The sequence below is a fragment of the Plectropomus leopardus genome, chromosome 1 (assembly GCF_008729295.1).
Source record: "Plectropomus leopardus isolate mb chromosome 1, YSFRI_Pleo_2.0, whole genome shotgun sequence".
NCBI classification, from domain to species: domain Eukaryota; kingdom Metazoa; phylum Chordata; class Actinopteri; order Perciformes; family Serranidae; genus Plectropomus; species Plectropomus leopardus.
The window spans coordinates 13,706,339-13,720,188 of NC_056463.1; the positions used below are offsets into that span (position 1 = coordinate 13,706,339).

At 39.0% G+C, this 13,850-nt stretch overlaps 1 protein-coding gene across 1 annotated transcript; it reads right to left on the bottom strand.

Annotated features, from left to right (window-relative positions):
- Positions 1-332: 332 nt before the first annotated feature.
- LOC121947707 (cytochrome P450 27C1) lies at positions 333-11,701 on the bottom strand. The gene is made up of 9 exons (XM_042492796.1): positions 11,225-11,701; positions 10,149-10,339; positions 9,594-9,793; positions 9,210-9,419; positions 7,706-7,869; positions 3,911-4,077; positions 3,566-3,644; positions 3,124-3,327; positions 333-1,639 (listed from the first exon to the last, which is right to left on the bottom strand). The coding sequence occupies exons 1-9, from the start codon at positions 11,513-11,515 to the stop codon at positions 1,520-1,522; spliced, it is 1,626 nt and encodes a 541-aa protein (XP_042348730.1). The 5' UTR covers positions 11,516-11,701; the 3' UTR covers positions 333-1,519.
- Between the last annotated feature and the right edge of the window lie 2,149 nt (positions 11,702-13,850).

The window sequence follows — 13,850 nt, forward strand, 5'->3', positions numbered from 1 at the left end:
AGTGGTTTTCTGTGGATTTGAACAATGCTTGGGTGCACACTATTTTCAGTCAATGCAATTATGAGTTTATTGGTTACATTGGCGCATTGGTGTGAATTGCTATTAACAAGGATGATGCACTCAGGAATCAATAGTAACTCTCAAAATCGAACTCTCTCTAGAAGAGACTTATTTTATGTAGTTACGTCATATTTTGTTACATTGTTCTGCATTTACATTTTCTAAAAATGTATTAAGCTATTGCTTTGTAAACATTAACACTGACATTTTAAATATATTTTGACATTCACTTATTGGCGTAAATACCTTGACAAAGGTCAACACACACAATGTTTAAAATAATAATTAGATCATTTTTATTGTTTCCCAGTTTCACTGGGACTAAAGTAAAAAGGTACAGAAAGACAAAAGAGAAGATAAATACAAAGATAAAAAAAGTTTCCATTTTCCTCCATGCAAACCAGTGGAATCCTTCATAATAGCGCACCTCAACAACTTGTCTCTTCCACCTTGCAAAACACTTCTGTAACCTACACTATCCCTCTTAGTGAAATCATAATGTATCCAACTTTCTTGTGAAATACTTGTTTTCACACAAACAACATATAAACCAGAAACACAGAAAACATTGTGATCCAAATATAAAGTGTGAAAAAATAGAAACATTTCATTAGTTGAGCAAATAGTCTACTTTTTAATTAATTAAGTTTATAACGGTTCATTCATTAGGTCTAACTCAAAGGATGATTAAATTTCTTTTTAGTTTAAAAAGCGAAAAGCTTTTTTCCCTAGAACTCTATATTTATATTTAAAAAATACTAAAAACTGTTTTTTTTCTGTTTACTGTGTATTTAACGTGTCCTGAATATACAGTGCATAGATTAAAATCACGTAATGCCACTTGAGTAATTAAATTTTCTTACATAGACTGGACAAAAAAACTACCTGCAACAATGTTTTGGCTTGCAACAAGGACAACACACAATCTTAAAATAAAGCTTATTATATACAAACTGTACTTCTTAAAACAGCTCATTTTCAGTACATTCATCGTTGCCCATCGACATTCTCAGTGAATTGCTCTCTTAAACTAAGGGAGGAAACAGTGTGATTATGTATTAATGCGGTAGCACAAATTATTACACACAGATATGCACATTAACATAAAATACAGTTTGAGTACATAGAGTATAGTTCATGTTTTCACTCACTATTTTGAATAGACTGAATGGAAGATGTAACAGTCTAAACTGCAGTGGTTTTCACCACGTACAATTAATACACTTCCTAGAACAACTTTTTATCTTTACATTAGTGGTCCAATTCTGTGTCCTCCTCACCAACAAACAGGAGATAAGACACATTTCTTGCCTGAGTAAAACCTCAGTCTCAGCTCAGTATTCACAACATAACAGTGGAAGATGTACTAAAGGCAGTGTATTAAAAAAAAAAAAACTAATAATGAATCAGAGCTTTAAAAACATACAGTACAGTAGACCTTGTGGAGAGGAGTCCGCGTTTACTTTTCCCTGTCGATGAACTGCAGGTGGATAGGGGCAGCAGGGCACAGTAGGCCATGAGTTTTGGCCGTGACATCAGCAGTGAGAGGAGACATGCTAATGTGGAATCTTTGAATGAGCTGCACAAAGAGCAAAAACACAGAGATGTCTATTAGATTATATGACTCACATGTGCATTCATAAGTGTGTTTATCTTGAAGCCACAGCTCTTAAGTGGCACAGCTTTGAGCTGGTATGCTTCCTCTGGCCACTGATGTTGGCAATTTCAAGAATATTCAGGTATTGTTTGAGCTGTTTGGGAGAAGTATTTGTAGTAGGTGGTTCTGCTAGCTCACTTGCACATGTAAGTAAGCATGTTGTGGAATATGGGTGTTGTTTAGTCTTTAGTAGTTATGCATCACCACTTACATACTGTTTTTGGTGAAGTTCTTTATCTTAGGTGTGCTGCATTTGTGTGTTGTTGTAGTATGTGAAAAAATATTAGAGTACCACTTTTCAAAACAAAGTGGTAGGTTACAAAGTGCTGTACAAACGGGAAGAGGTTAAAAAAACACTATGAGTACAACACAACATTAAAAAAGGAGAAAAAAGCATATCAATAATAAACAATTAGCAGCATCACAGCTCAATATGGAGAACGTGACTCAAGCATAAAAACCCTTAAAAAATGAAACACTCAAGCAGCATATTTTACTTTAAGAAGTCAGTAGGCTTAATGGATGGAGTTATGTATCATCAGTGTAAATGATAAAACACACAACCAAAGTAACAGATTAAGTACATAGATTTAGAACATATCGTATATAATGAAAATAGCATGGGTTCAAGAGTTGACCCCTAAGGCACCCCACAGGTTAAAGGAGCACAGGAGGATAATTTGTCATTGCAGACACCAGGAACTTCCATATTGTACATTAAAAGAAGAGTCCAACCAGCCAGGAGCACAATTTGGAAAAACACCCAAGTCTTAAGTTTTGCACCCATGGTGAGCTGAGCAAGGTGTGAATCATTTTGCTCTGTGTTCAAGTTATACCTCTAAAATAATAAAATGTTTACACAGATTGTTTTTTAAAGTTGCTGTGTTGTGTTGTCAGCTGCTAGAAATGTTCCATCACATTCTAGCATAGCAAAACTAAGTTATTAATTGTTGTCTTACACATGTGTTTGTTATTTCGTCTTATCTGATAAGTCTTTAAATGTGTAGTGTGTAGTTGAAAATGCAGATGTTGGACTGTGGAAATTTTAAATATGTTTATATATTTGTGTCATGTGAGAGGTTTATTAATTAGTTATTCTTTGTTTTTGCAAATGTATAATACTGATTTCATCAGTATTATATAGTTAGTGTTTTTGTCAGTTATTTGTGTTGTAGAATGTGAAGATCTGAAGATCTAAATGTGAAAGATGTTAGAGTTGATTCTTCCTATTTTTCTACTCTTAATTGTTTGAAAATGCATATACTGCATTCTGGATCTGGCTTATTTGAATTGTTTTGTAAGCCCATCTGGGCTGGGCATTGTTGTATGCATGACACTATGATAAGAACTTTCATTCTTATAAGTTATTTATAAATGTGTTTGAAGCCAAGTGATTAATCCCCTACCCTTGTGAGAACTAGATGCATCTCTAACTCTGCTATTCTCCTGCCGATGCAGCTCCTGATGCCGTAGCCAAAAGGAATCGAGCCAAAGTTGTCGACACGATCTGTGGAATCTTTCCTTATCCAGCGATCCGGTCGGAAGTCTGAAGCGTCAGGGAAATTCTCTTCATCGAACGACGTTGAGTAGTGACAAAGAGCCAACTGAGTCTAACACAGCAGAGAATCAAAAAAAAAAGAAAGTGTCAGTTGTGTAATGAAAACAGCTGGGCTATTGTACATGCATGTGTACAGGCGAGAGAGGGAGAGAGAGATGTATGAGTAATGCAGGATCATGTTACATTTGGTTCCACTGTAATGTTTTTGGCTGACTCTTACGGTCACGCTTTTTCTGCAGCACATGCACACTCTAGAGGACTTGCATCTATTATGTCTCTATCAGTCGTACCCCTTTGGGGATGAAGTATCCGCCCACCACCAAGTCATCCTGGGTAATCCGTCCGTTGCCAGGGAGAACTGGAAAAAGCCTGCTCCCAGGGAGGGGTGCACAAAGACTGTTATTCAACAGCACTATACATTCATCTTCTCACAAAGTTAATAAGTGAAAAGCCACACAGAGTGAGATAATAAATGAATTTAAGATATGAGAACATATTAAATAGTCTTCTAAAATATTTCTGAGGTTTTACTTACAGTGCAAGGGAGAGCAAACACACACACACACAAAGACATCAACAGCTGGAGAAGAGGAGAGAAGAAAAGCTCAGAGTGTAAATATCCATGTAGTGTGCACCTGAGAGTCTCTTTGACTAGCCCTCTGATGAGAGGCAGACGAGGGACATCAGCGGCTGAGGCAACTGTTCCAGGTCCAAGAGTCTGTGTCACTTCCGTAAAGATTTGCTGCTGTACATGAGGATGCCGCGCTAACAGGTAGCTGGCCCATGAAAGGGTGAAGGATGTCTAGGAGAACAGAAAAGAAAAAATGTTTGCATTCCTCTTGGAATGTGCAGTCTGTTGTTAATTTTCTCTTCTTGAATGAAATCTCTGTGGAGATGTTGTCATTTTTCTTGATGTTTTGCAACAGGTTTGACTGCTATGCAAGCTGATAGAAGAGATTCTGTGAGGTTGCGTAAGTGTTGGGAAACAGCAAGGGGCTTTGAGGGAGAGAGGGCTGATTCCACGTGCAGAGCAGACACTCGAGTCCACTCGACCAGCTGCACTCTCAGCCCTTTATCCCTCATCTTAAGTCACTCATCCATTCTCATCCAAATGTACCTTGATGCACTCAGTGGGCTGCACTTAACAGCACTCCAGTGTGTCAAATGCAATGAGGATACAAATAATAGAAAATAATCCTAATTAATTAGCTAATCACAGTAAATAAATGGGAATTTTAAACCACTTCCACCTCACTCTATTTCTATCTTTTCTGATATATTACTGCCTGATCTCACTGCTGCTTTACTCCACGCTATGGGTGGATTATGAGACAATGGGCCCCTGAACACAGATATGCAAAAGGCCCCAACAAGTCTCCCACATAGGAGAAAGACTTTTTGTTGCTGGTTTTGTTTTGTGTCTCCTTACAGTCAATATGCATATTTTGGTAATTTTGTATCTCTTTGTGGCTACTGGTTGTTTTTTGTTTCCTTGAAGGCATTTTAACGTCACTTCGTGTATTTTTTGGGTTGTTTTGTGTCTCTCTGTGGTCATATGGTGTCTCTTTGCGGTCTTTTTGCTGTCTTTGGATGTCTCTTTGTGGCCCTATGTGTCTCTTTTTTAGTCATTTTGTTTTTTTGTCTTATGTGTCTATGTAGTCATTTTGTGATCTTTTTGTGTCTCTGTAGTAATTTTGAAACTTTTTTATAGACTTTTCATGTCTCTTTTTCATGGTCTTGTGCCTTCTTGTGGTCTCTTGTGCCTTTTATTAGTCTTTTGCATTTTTTATGTCTCTTTGTTGTCATCTTGCTTTGTGGTCTTATGTCTCTTTATAGTCATTTGGTGTCTCCTTGCGCTCTTTTTGTATCTACTTGTGGTCTTATGTGTCTCTTTCCAGTCAGTTTTTTTCTTTTTTTTGTCATTTTGTGTCTCTTTGGGGTAATTTTGTATATTTTTTGGCTATTTGAGATTCTTCCTGGTCAGTACGTGTTAATTTGAGTGACATTTTGCAGGTGAAGGCACATCTGCCTGGTGGGCCCATTCAGTAATCAATCCATGCTCTACACACACATTTCCCACAAATCTTGCGATATCATTTTGTCATCCTGACACACCCAGATCCTTTCAATTTCCTCTTTCCTTTCTGCAACCGCCTTACTAACTGTTCTAACTTGTCCTTTTTGTGACTCACACATCACTGACATTTTAATTTCAACAACGTGGGCAGATAAGCAAATTACTTGACAATGGGTGTCATCCCTCTCGTATTCACATCCTACCTGTACCATGTACTTAATAACCTCAACCCATATCTTACTACCTTTCATGGCATCCTGCCTATCTTCCCATCCGGCCTCTTCACTTTTCCACTCATGCATCTCATGGCATATATCGGTATCAGAGTGGCAGCCTTGTTTTTGCCAACATTTCAATGAATCAACTCAGTCAGTCTCAGGTCAGATCTCTAACTAATGATCAAAAGAGTCTCTATCCTTGTATAAGCCTCGCCATCCTTCTCACTGTACAGTCACCCACCTTCCTCTTCCCCCACTCTTCCTCTGATTCTTACTCCCACTCTGTCATCCTCCTTTCCCCATCTAATCAACTTGGAACTAATCATCCCCGGCTGGGACAGATGCTGGCAACACCTCAGACAAAGCAGAAGAGGAATCACATGACAAAAGCTCATCCAAAAACAGCTCTAAAAGGCTCAGGCCTCTCCCCTCTATCCACCACATCTTCTCTGTATTCTCTAAAATCCATCGTATTATAACCAGCTCCTCTTTCCTCCCCCTCTTATGACGCCAGCTCCCCAAACCATTGCAGTTTCATGACAGCGTCCTTATTTTTCAGCAGGCCCACCCCCTTATTCTCCCCCTTGTCTCACCTCTGCACAGTCTGTGCTATAACTCTGGCTGTGGCTAACGTGTCTTGACAGCTCTTGTGTGTGCTGAGTAAAAGGAAATGCACCACAGGGTCAGGTAATGGCTCAGCTTAGTTCACCCCCTGCCAGGACGTGGCCGTTGCAACAAGTTCAACAAAAACACACACACCCTTTTATCCCATGGCCCCCAGCTCAGAACAAAACACTCTACACCCATAATTATCATTAATCTGACAGAACCCAAAACAAATTAGGCAGTAACTGCGCACATGTACTTACAGTATGCACACAGATGCAGATGCGCTTACACACACTCATACCAGACAAGTGTGAAACATTTGGAAAATCATTTTAAGTGGGTACAATACCCACTTTTAGGGTTAAATATTATGAGTTTTATTTCAAATATTTTTGTGAAGATCTATAATTTTTTATCTGTTAAATTGTGTGGTGGGTGTCTGGTATCATGACGGGCCAATATGTGACCCAGGATCTTTGTCCAATGTCCCTGCTCCCTTACAGTGTTTCCCATTTCTGTATTATTTAACCCTTTGAAACCTGAATCAACATCAGCTTTATTGTGTTGCCTTCAGACACCTTTTACAAGCATTTAAACCACTGAAATGTTTGAAATTGATTTGATTTCTTTTAAAACATGGGGGAAAAGTCTTTCAGCAAAAATAGTTAAAGGTGACAAAAAAAGACCTCGGAATTGGCAAAAAAAACCCCCCAAAAAACAAGAGAAAGAATCATTAGAAAATTATCAAAAAAAAGGGAAAAATGTCATTATATATTTAAAATAAGATGCCAGGTCATTTCCTGTCTTTGTTTATTGAAGTTTGTTTTTGTTGTTAACTTTTGGGTCATTTTTTGTAAGTTTTTACTTATTTTTTGCTAGTTTTTGGGTCATTTCTTGTTAAGTTGCCTTCTTTCATTGTTTCTGAAAGAAATAAATCCCATTTGCTCAGGTTTCAAAGTCTGATTAAAAGGTAAAAAATTCCTCCCAACAATGCTTCAATGACATTAACCCAACTGTCTAATTATTTGCAAGTGCCATCTAATTAAGTTCTAATGTGAAAACACATGAACACACAACACAGCTGTCTGGTGGAGGAGAAAAAAAAGACAAAAGCCCCCCGTGTAGATCTAACAGACAATGACAAATGACAAGAAACTAAATCTGAGTGAGAACAAGTTTGTCAGTGGGATACTGTGTAACCTCCCGATTCACTGCTCTGACCTGACGCTGGCACAGCTACACAGGCACTGATATGGCGCCAGAAACCCAACCCTTGAAACTCAAGACTGACTCAACACACACACACACACACACACACACACACACACACACACACACACACACACACACACACACACACACACACACACACACAGAGGCAGACACACATGTGCAACTCCCAACTCCTTCACCTCCTGCTGAAGTTACACTCACTCTTAAAAGCCCACTCTGCACATATAACACACACACACACACACACACACACACACACACACACACACACACACACACACACACACACACACCGTGTCGACTCCAGCCAGTAGCATCTCCGTCAAGTTGGCGTAGATCTCCTCCATGTTCATCTCCTTGGTGATAAGCATGTGTGTGAGCAGTCCCCCCTTCACCTCCTCTCCCCGCTCCAGCCGGGCCTTTATCTCTGTCAGCCTCTTATCAACATGAATGCGGCCTGGGATCAGACAGAGACAGAGAAGGTGGGATGAATGGAACGGGGGGAGGATGGGGCGGTGAAGGAAATTTAACCAAAAAAAAAAAAGAAAAAAAGGACAGGTTATGTAACAGAGGGACCCCTTACTCCCACAATCCCATGGTACAGCAGCAGAGATTTATATGCAAATCCACATTCCTTTCCATTGATGCCGGACAATGTATCCAAAAAAAGTTTGCAGTTGCTCAGCCTGACCTGAGGTGTAGTGCTCTAAAACTGACAAAAGCATTATCTAACATGTTTACACATCAAAAACTATTTATTATCATCTATTTTTAAAAGATTTGTATTGAAGAAAGCCAGTCTGCAAAGAAAAGGGATACTACTTACTACTTATCTCTATGCTGTGACATTTTTTAATTGTTTTAAATATCCTTTTATGATCTCTTTCTTTTGCACTTTGCCTAAGTGCTTTTGATGCTTTATGTGTTGCTGAAATTATCTATAGAAAATACATTGTATCGTTGCATTGACTCCTAAGAAAAAAAAGCAAATAATATTGTTTATGGGGCTTTTCAAAGACTGACATATAATTTAAGCCCTCCAAGTCATTCAAGGAAAAAGGTCCGGAAACTCTTCAAGAGGCACTACAGCAATTGTACCATTCGGTGTTCTCTTCAGTCTGAGAAAACAGTTGTATAATGTCTTTTACTGTGGAGAAGCTCAGTCAAGTCTGATGCAACTCCTGGTAATGGCTTTAGGGTTATCTTGGCTTGGGCTTAGAGACTATAAATTCATAGCAAAGCCACCAAAGCAGAACTGCAATGATAAAATGTTTATTTTCTAAATTAATTTTAAACTAATGTTATAATTGAATAATAGGATTGACTAAATTTTTAAAGAAAAAAACTTAAAACTCTCTGATTCCAGCTTCTTAAATGTTAAAATAGTATGGTTTATTTACTCCTCTATGACAGTTAACTGAATAACTTTGAGATGTGGAGAAAACAGGAGGATATCTGAGGATATCATCTTGGGCTTTAGGAAACACTGGTCGACATTTTTTTTCCCACAATTTTCTATCATTTTATGCATCAACCAATTAATCAATTAATCAGTTTATCAGTCTGAGATTTTTTTTAAGAAAAAATGGTCTGATTCCAGCTTCAGTCTTTTTAAACCTCAATAACAGCTTAATTGACAATGAAAATAATCTTTAGTTGCAGCCCTGTTCCATAACATCCAGCATTTTTAGAGCTTGACACTAGGGATTACGAATCAGAATAACTCTGCATCAGTGTTTGTACACTATAAGGTATTTATGTGCCCCCATGGCTAAAAAAAAAAAATACAGCACTTACTGAATTTGAAGAGGCCGTCCCAGGAGAGACAGAACTCCTCCCACGGTTTGGGGAAAACAGGTCGGAGCCACTTGGGAATGGCACCAGCATACATGGTTGTCTTGAAGGAGCTGAACATGAGGTGCAGCGCACTGATGTAGTCTTGGGTTTCCTGGGGAATCTCATTTTCCAGACATCCTAGTCGGGACTCATATAAAATGGCTGCCACACCTGTGAAGACAAAGGCAGGAGAGACAGAGTTTCAGTAATCTTCTCTGTACATTTGTAAAGCTGTGATAATCTCTTCAGCCCCTCATCCACGCTACACCTGCACTGTTCTTTTCAAATCCATCCTGCCCAAATTTAAATTCCTTCACGACCAAACTTTGTATGATCTTCACCTACCTTCCATTGCGTATTTGAAGAAGAGGTCATTCACATTAAGGACAGTTGCTCCATCAGGCCCTTGGCTGCTCAGAATACAAACTCTCTTGATCAAGTCATCAACCACTTGGTTCACATCATCAGAGAAAACGGCTACGTCACGGGGACGCATGATGAGCTGCCTGAGCACGCTCCGCATCTTCAACCAATCTTCTCCCTCACTGGAGAACAGGACACAAGAGAGACAAGGTGAAATAAAAAATGAAATAATGCGAGCCAGTCACAGACATACAGAGGAAACAGCCTTGTTTTTGTGAAGAATGATAGTGGTGAAACTGTTGAATTGAAAAACTGAAAATATTGATGCCAATGACTTTATAAATACAAAAGCACGACACGACTGTTGAGTACTAAAAAGGACATGCACATGTTTGGAAAGGTAGCCCAGACATCAGGTTTTGTGCTATGTGCATCCACATATGGAAAACTAAACTGATTATCCTGTCAACCCCCAAACTCATTTTTTTCAGGAGCTCCTTATCCAGACTCAAAGATCAAAGGCTGGAGGGGACTCACGCTGAGATGAGACCAGTGGAACGTCCTCTCATGTCTCTGTACTCCTTCCAGGACTCCATGTTAGCTCTCTGAGGGGCCACGCCCTCGGCCCTCAGCACCTCAGCCACCAGGTCACGGTCTGCCACAGACACTACTAGCTGGGGCCCAAAACGGGATTTGAAAATTTTGCCATATCTCTTCTTGTGCTCCATCTATAAAAGGCAGTGACACAATTTATATTAATTATGGAGAAAATTACGAGAAAATTTTACTTTATTACATTCACTTACATAATCAGAATGTAATGAAGTGTAGTGCATACTGGATATTAAATCTATGATTGACCTCAGAAATGTAAATCTATTATACATTTTAAAAAATGCATTTTTGTTTTATAGGATTAAAGGAGATCAAATAATAGTACTAAAGTAATGGAATGCATTTCAGCAGATTTGTATTGTACATCAGTGGAGTCTCTAAATCTACAGGCCTTACTAAAACATTTACTTACACAACATTCAAAATGAAGATGTCTTTTTGGTCTGAATGTTGAGTCACTAACAACGAATGACTATATTTAAATGTCAAAGGGTGTTTCTCATACAGCTGCACATGTAATGATGAATTTAAAACAAAGAGGGATGTGTCATTTGACTCAATCTTGCAAGATGTGGCATAATACTGAGAGTGTGTCACTATCAGTTTTACCACGCAAGACTGAGGACTTTGTGTCATGAGTGATTCTCCTGTTGATTTCCTATGTTAAGTGTCTGATCTCTCTCTCTCTCTCTCTTTTAAATTTTTTTTTCTCTCTAGACCACACCAAGATTATCAGATGCACCTTATAATTGTGAGAACACTGAGCTTTGTGACTCACTTGAAGACTATTGCAAAACCCTGGAGTGGAAAGCTCAGCGATCGAACTGCGAGTGCGCTTTTACGCAACGGTCTGTGCCATTTTACGCATAGGTAGCGAATTTGGCTGATGCTGACAGCACATCCGCTCTTTGCAACTGGTGGGCAACATGAATTAATCGCTTCATCTGTCAAATAACACGAAATAAAGCTCAAAGAATTACATATGTGAACAACATTACCTGAATTTCATGAATTCTGCTAAACCCGTCTCTCCAGAAGAACTCAATCAAATTTGCCAGGGTGCTCGGTCCAGGCATCTCCTTCAGGGTCATGATTCTGGGTTTCTCGCCAACATCCGCCGGTGTGATCAATCTTTCAGGAATGGCCTCTTCTCCAGCCGCGGAGATCCGAAAAGCTTCGCTGGCGGCTGATTTGTGCAAGGCGCGTAAAATGAAGAACAGCTGCGTGTTTAGCCGGTCGCCTTCTAAACTCCTCCAGCATGCTGTTGTAAAATGTTTTAGGATTGCCATGATTTGAAGACTTTTCGGTGTTTCCGTGCGCGACAACCTGAAATCTGACTGAGTCGTCTTGCAAAGTCTAAAAGTGGCAGAGTTCACATCTGCAAATGCATGTTCACGGCACGTGTAAACGCAGTCCTCCCTGTGTGGTAATGTAATATTAGATGGGATTGTATTATGGAAGACTTTTAAAGAGTCGCTTGTACAACCTCAGCAGTGGAAGAGGATTGGATGTTCGCTTCAAAAGAAGGGAGGGATAACTCTGTATTCGGATGTGGGCGTTTCTCCCTCCAAAAAAAAAGCTGCTGGGTTCATTCTCCCATTGGAAGAGGAGTGCGTTACAACGTGCCAAAACACAGTTAACATCACACCAATCAATCAGCCCGCATGCACGCGTACTCCCCACCTCCAACACACACACACACACACACACACACACACACACATTGAATCCGCGTTAATGTGATTAACGTTACATGAAGGCAAACTGCATGTTGACATTAGTCACAGAACAAAGGAAAATCCATCCCAGTCTGGCTAACGTAAGATCGTGCACATCTATATTAAGACAGGCGATTTCACAAATCATTAGCGGTTTACACATGCAATAAGTGCTCACTGCTTTGTTAATGTTTAGCAGTTGTATTTTCATAAGTACTGATAGGCTGTGTACAATCAGTGGAGATGGATTGCAGAGAAAAGTTACCTAAGTCTGCAGCTCAGAAAGGAGATGTATGTAACAGCCCTCTTGAAGTTTCCAAAAGATAAATATAGGTGGCAGCTTATGTGAAATATTTGCACATTATCCTTGTACACACCTTAAGAAAGTTCTCATGCCAGGCTAAACTTTGGGGGATCATCTTACAAACCTAATAGACCTCAGAGAAATAAACTGAAAAAAAAAACCCCAAAAAAACAACTGACCACTTGCTTTTCTCTTAACAGCGTTTAATAACTTTTACTTTATATACTTAATTATATTAAATTAAAAAAAAAAACTTTTGATACATAAGTACAGTAAATATGAGATACTTTAAGACTTTAAGTATAGCTTTATAGCCTTCATACACCACTGCAAAATATCAGTTGCTTCTCCGTCTATAATACTGCAATTACTTTTTTCTTAAACACTACATTGTTTTTGCTTACTAACAAAAATATCTTTTGTATACATTCAGCAAACTGGCATTCAGTAACCCAATGTTAGTTCTTCATGGTTCTCTCCTGCAACTTGATTGGCTGCTGTTTTGGTTAATAAAAAGTGGATCTAGAGAATTAATTGCTGTCTTGCTGTCAATTAATAGCCTTATTGTTAGTTGATTTAACCCTTTAGAACCTAGTTAAACATATTTTTTCCTTTGCTGCATTCAGATGCCTCTCACCTGAGCAAATTGGTTTGACTTTATGGGTAAAATATGGGTAAAAAAGGCGAAGACTAATTTGGGAAGAAATGTCCCACAATATTGCAAGAAATAAGTAAAATGTGTCTAAGAAAATGACCTGAAAATTAGTTTAAATAATGGGGGAGAATTATTAGAAAATTATCAAAAACTAAGAAGAATGTCCAGAAAACTATAATCATAATCTATATCTATTTACCTATACTTATCTATATTTCTCTGTCTTGATCTCTCTCTCTCTCTCTCTATGTATATATATGTGTATGTGTGTGTGTGTGTGTGTGTGTGTGTGTGTGTGTGTGTGTTCTGCTTATTTTCAGGTAATTTTCTGTAACCTTTTAGTCATTTCTTGCTATTTTGGGGCCATGTGTTGTTAAGTTGCTCGTTGTATTCTCCCCATGTATATAAACGAACTAAAACCATTTTGCTCATTTTCCATTGTGATGAATGTGCTTCAGTTGGATGGTCCATCCTCTCTCTTTTACTCCTAATCTAAACCGACACATGAATTTAAATTTACACCACGTCATTTTGCTTCTCCTTCAAAGCCAACAGACCTTAAGTCTCAGGGGGACACAAAATGGGGATTAAACAGATTGGGTCATAGACGGGGCCATTTAGAGGGTCACTGTGCCCTGTGCTCCAGTGAAGGTGGCCGGGCAGAGGTGGGTATTTTCCCACACTCACCACTTTGGCAGCTTACACAAGGCACCAGGCTGGATGTTGTTTCTGGAACGTCTTCAAGTCATCACCAAGCAGAGGAAGTAGCCCCCCAATCCCCCACCCCTCTCATCCCCGGCTTTTACTCGTGCCAAGTGCAAATAAAGCTCAGTTTTCCCTCTTTTCAGTCCTCAAGGGAGAAAAAAGCTTGCAGCTACACTTTCTTTACTCTGGCAAAACAAAATAAATTGGTGTATTGTGATGTATTGTCACTATTAACTGCTGCC

Bases quoted from the DNA above. Each gene is read 5' to 3' on its own strand.
- LOC121947707 (XM_042492796.1), bottom strand. From the start codon at position 11,515: ATGGCAATCCTAAAACATTTTACAACAGCATGCTGGAGGAGTTTAGAA. The intron at 4,078-7,705 runs GTGTGTGTGTGT...CTGTTCTCCTAG, and splicing joins TACTGGCTGGAGTCGACACG to ACATCCTTCACCCTTTCATG. The intron at 3,328-3,565 runs GTACGACTGATA...CTGCTGTGTTAG, and splicing joins GATACTTCATCCCCAAAGGG to ACTCAGTTGGCTCTTTGTCA.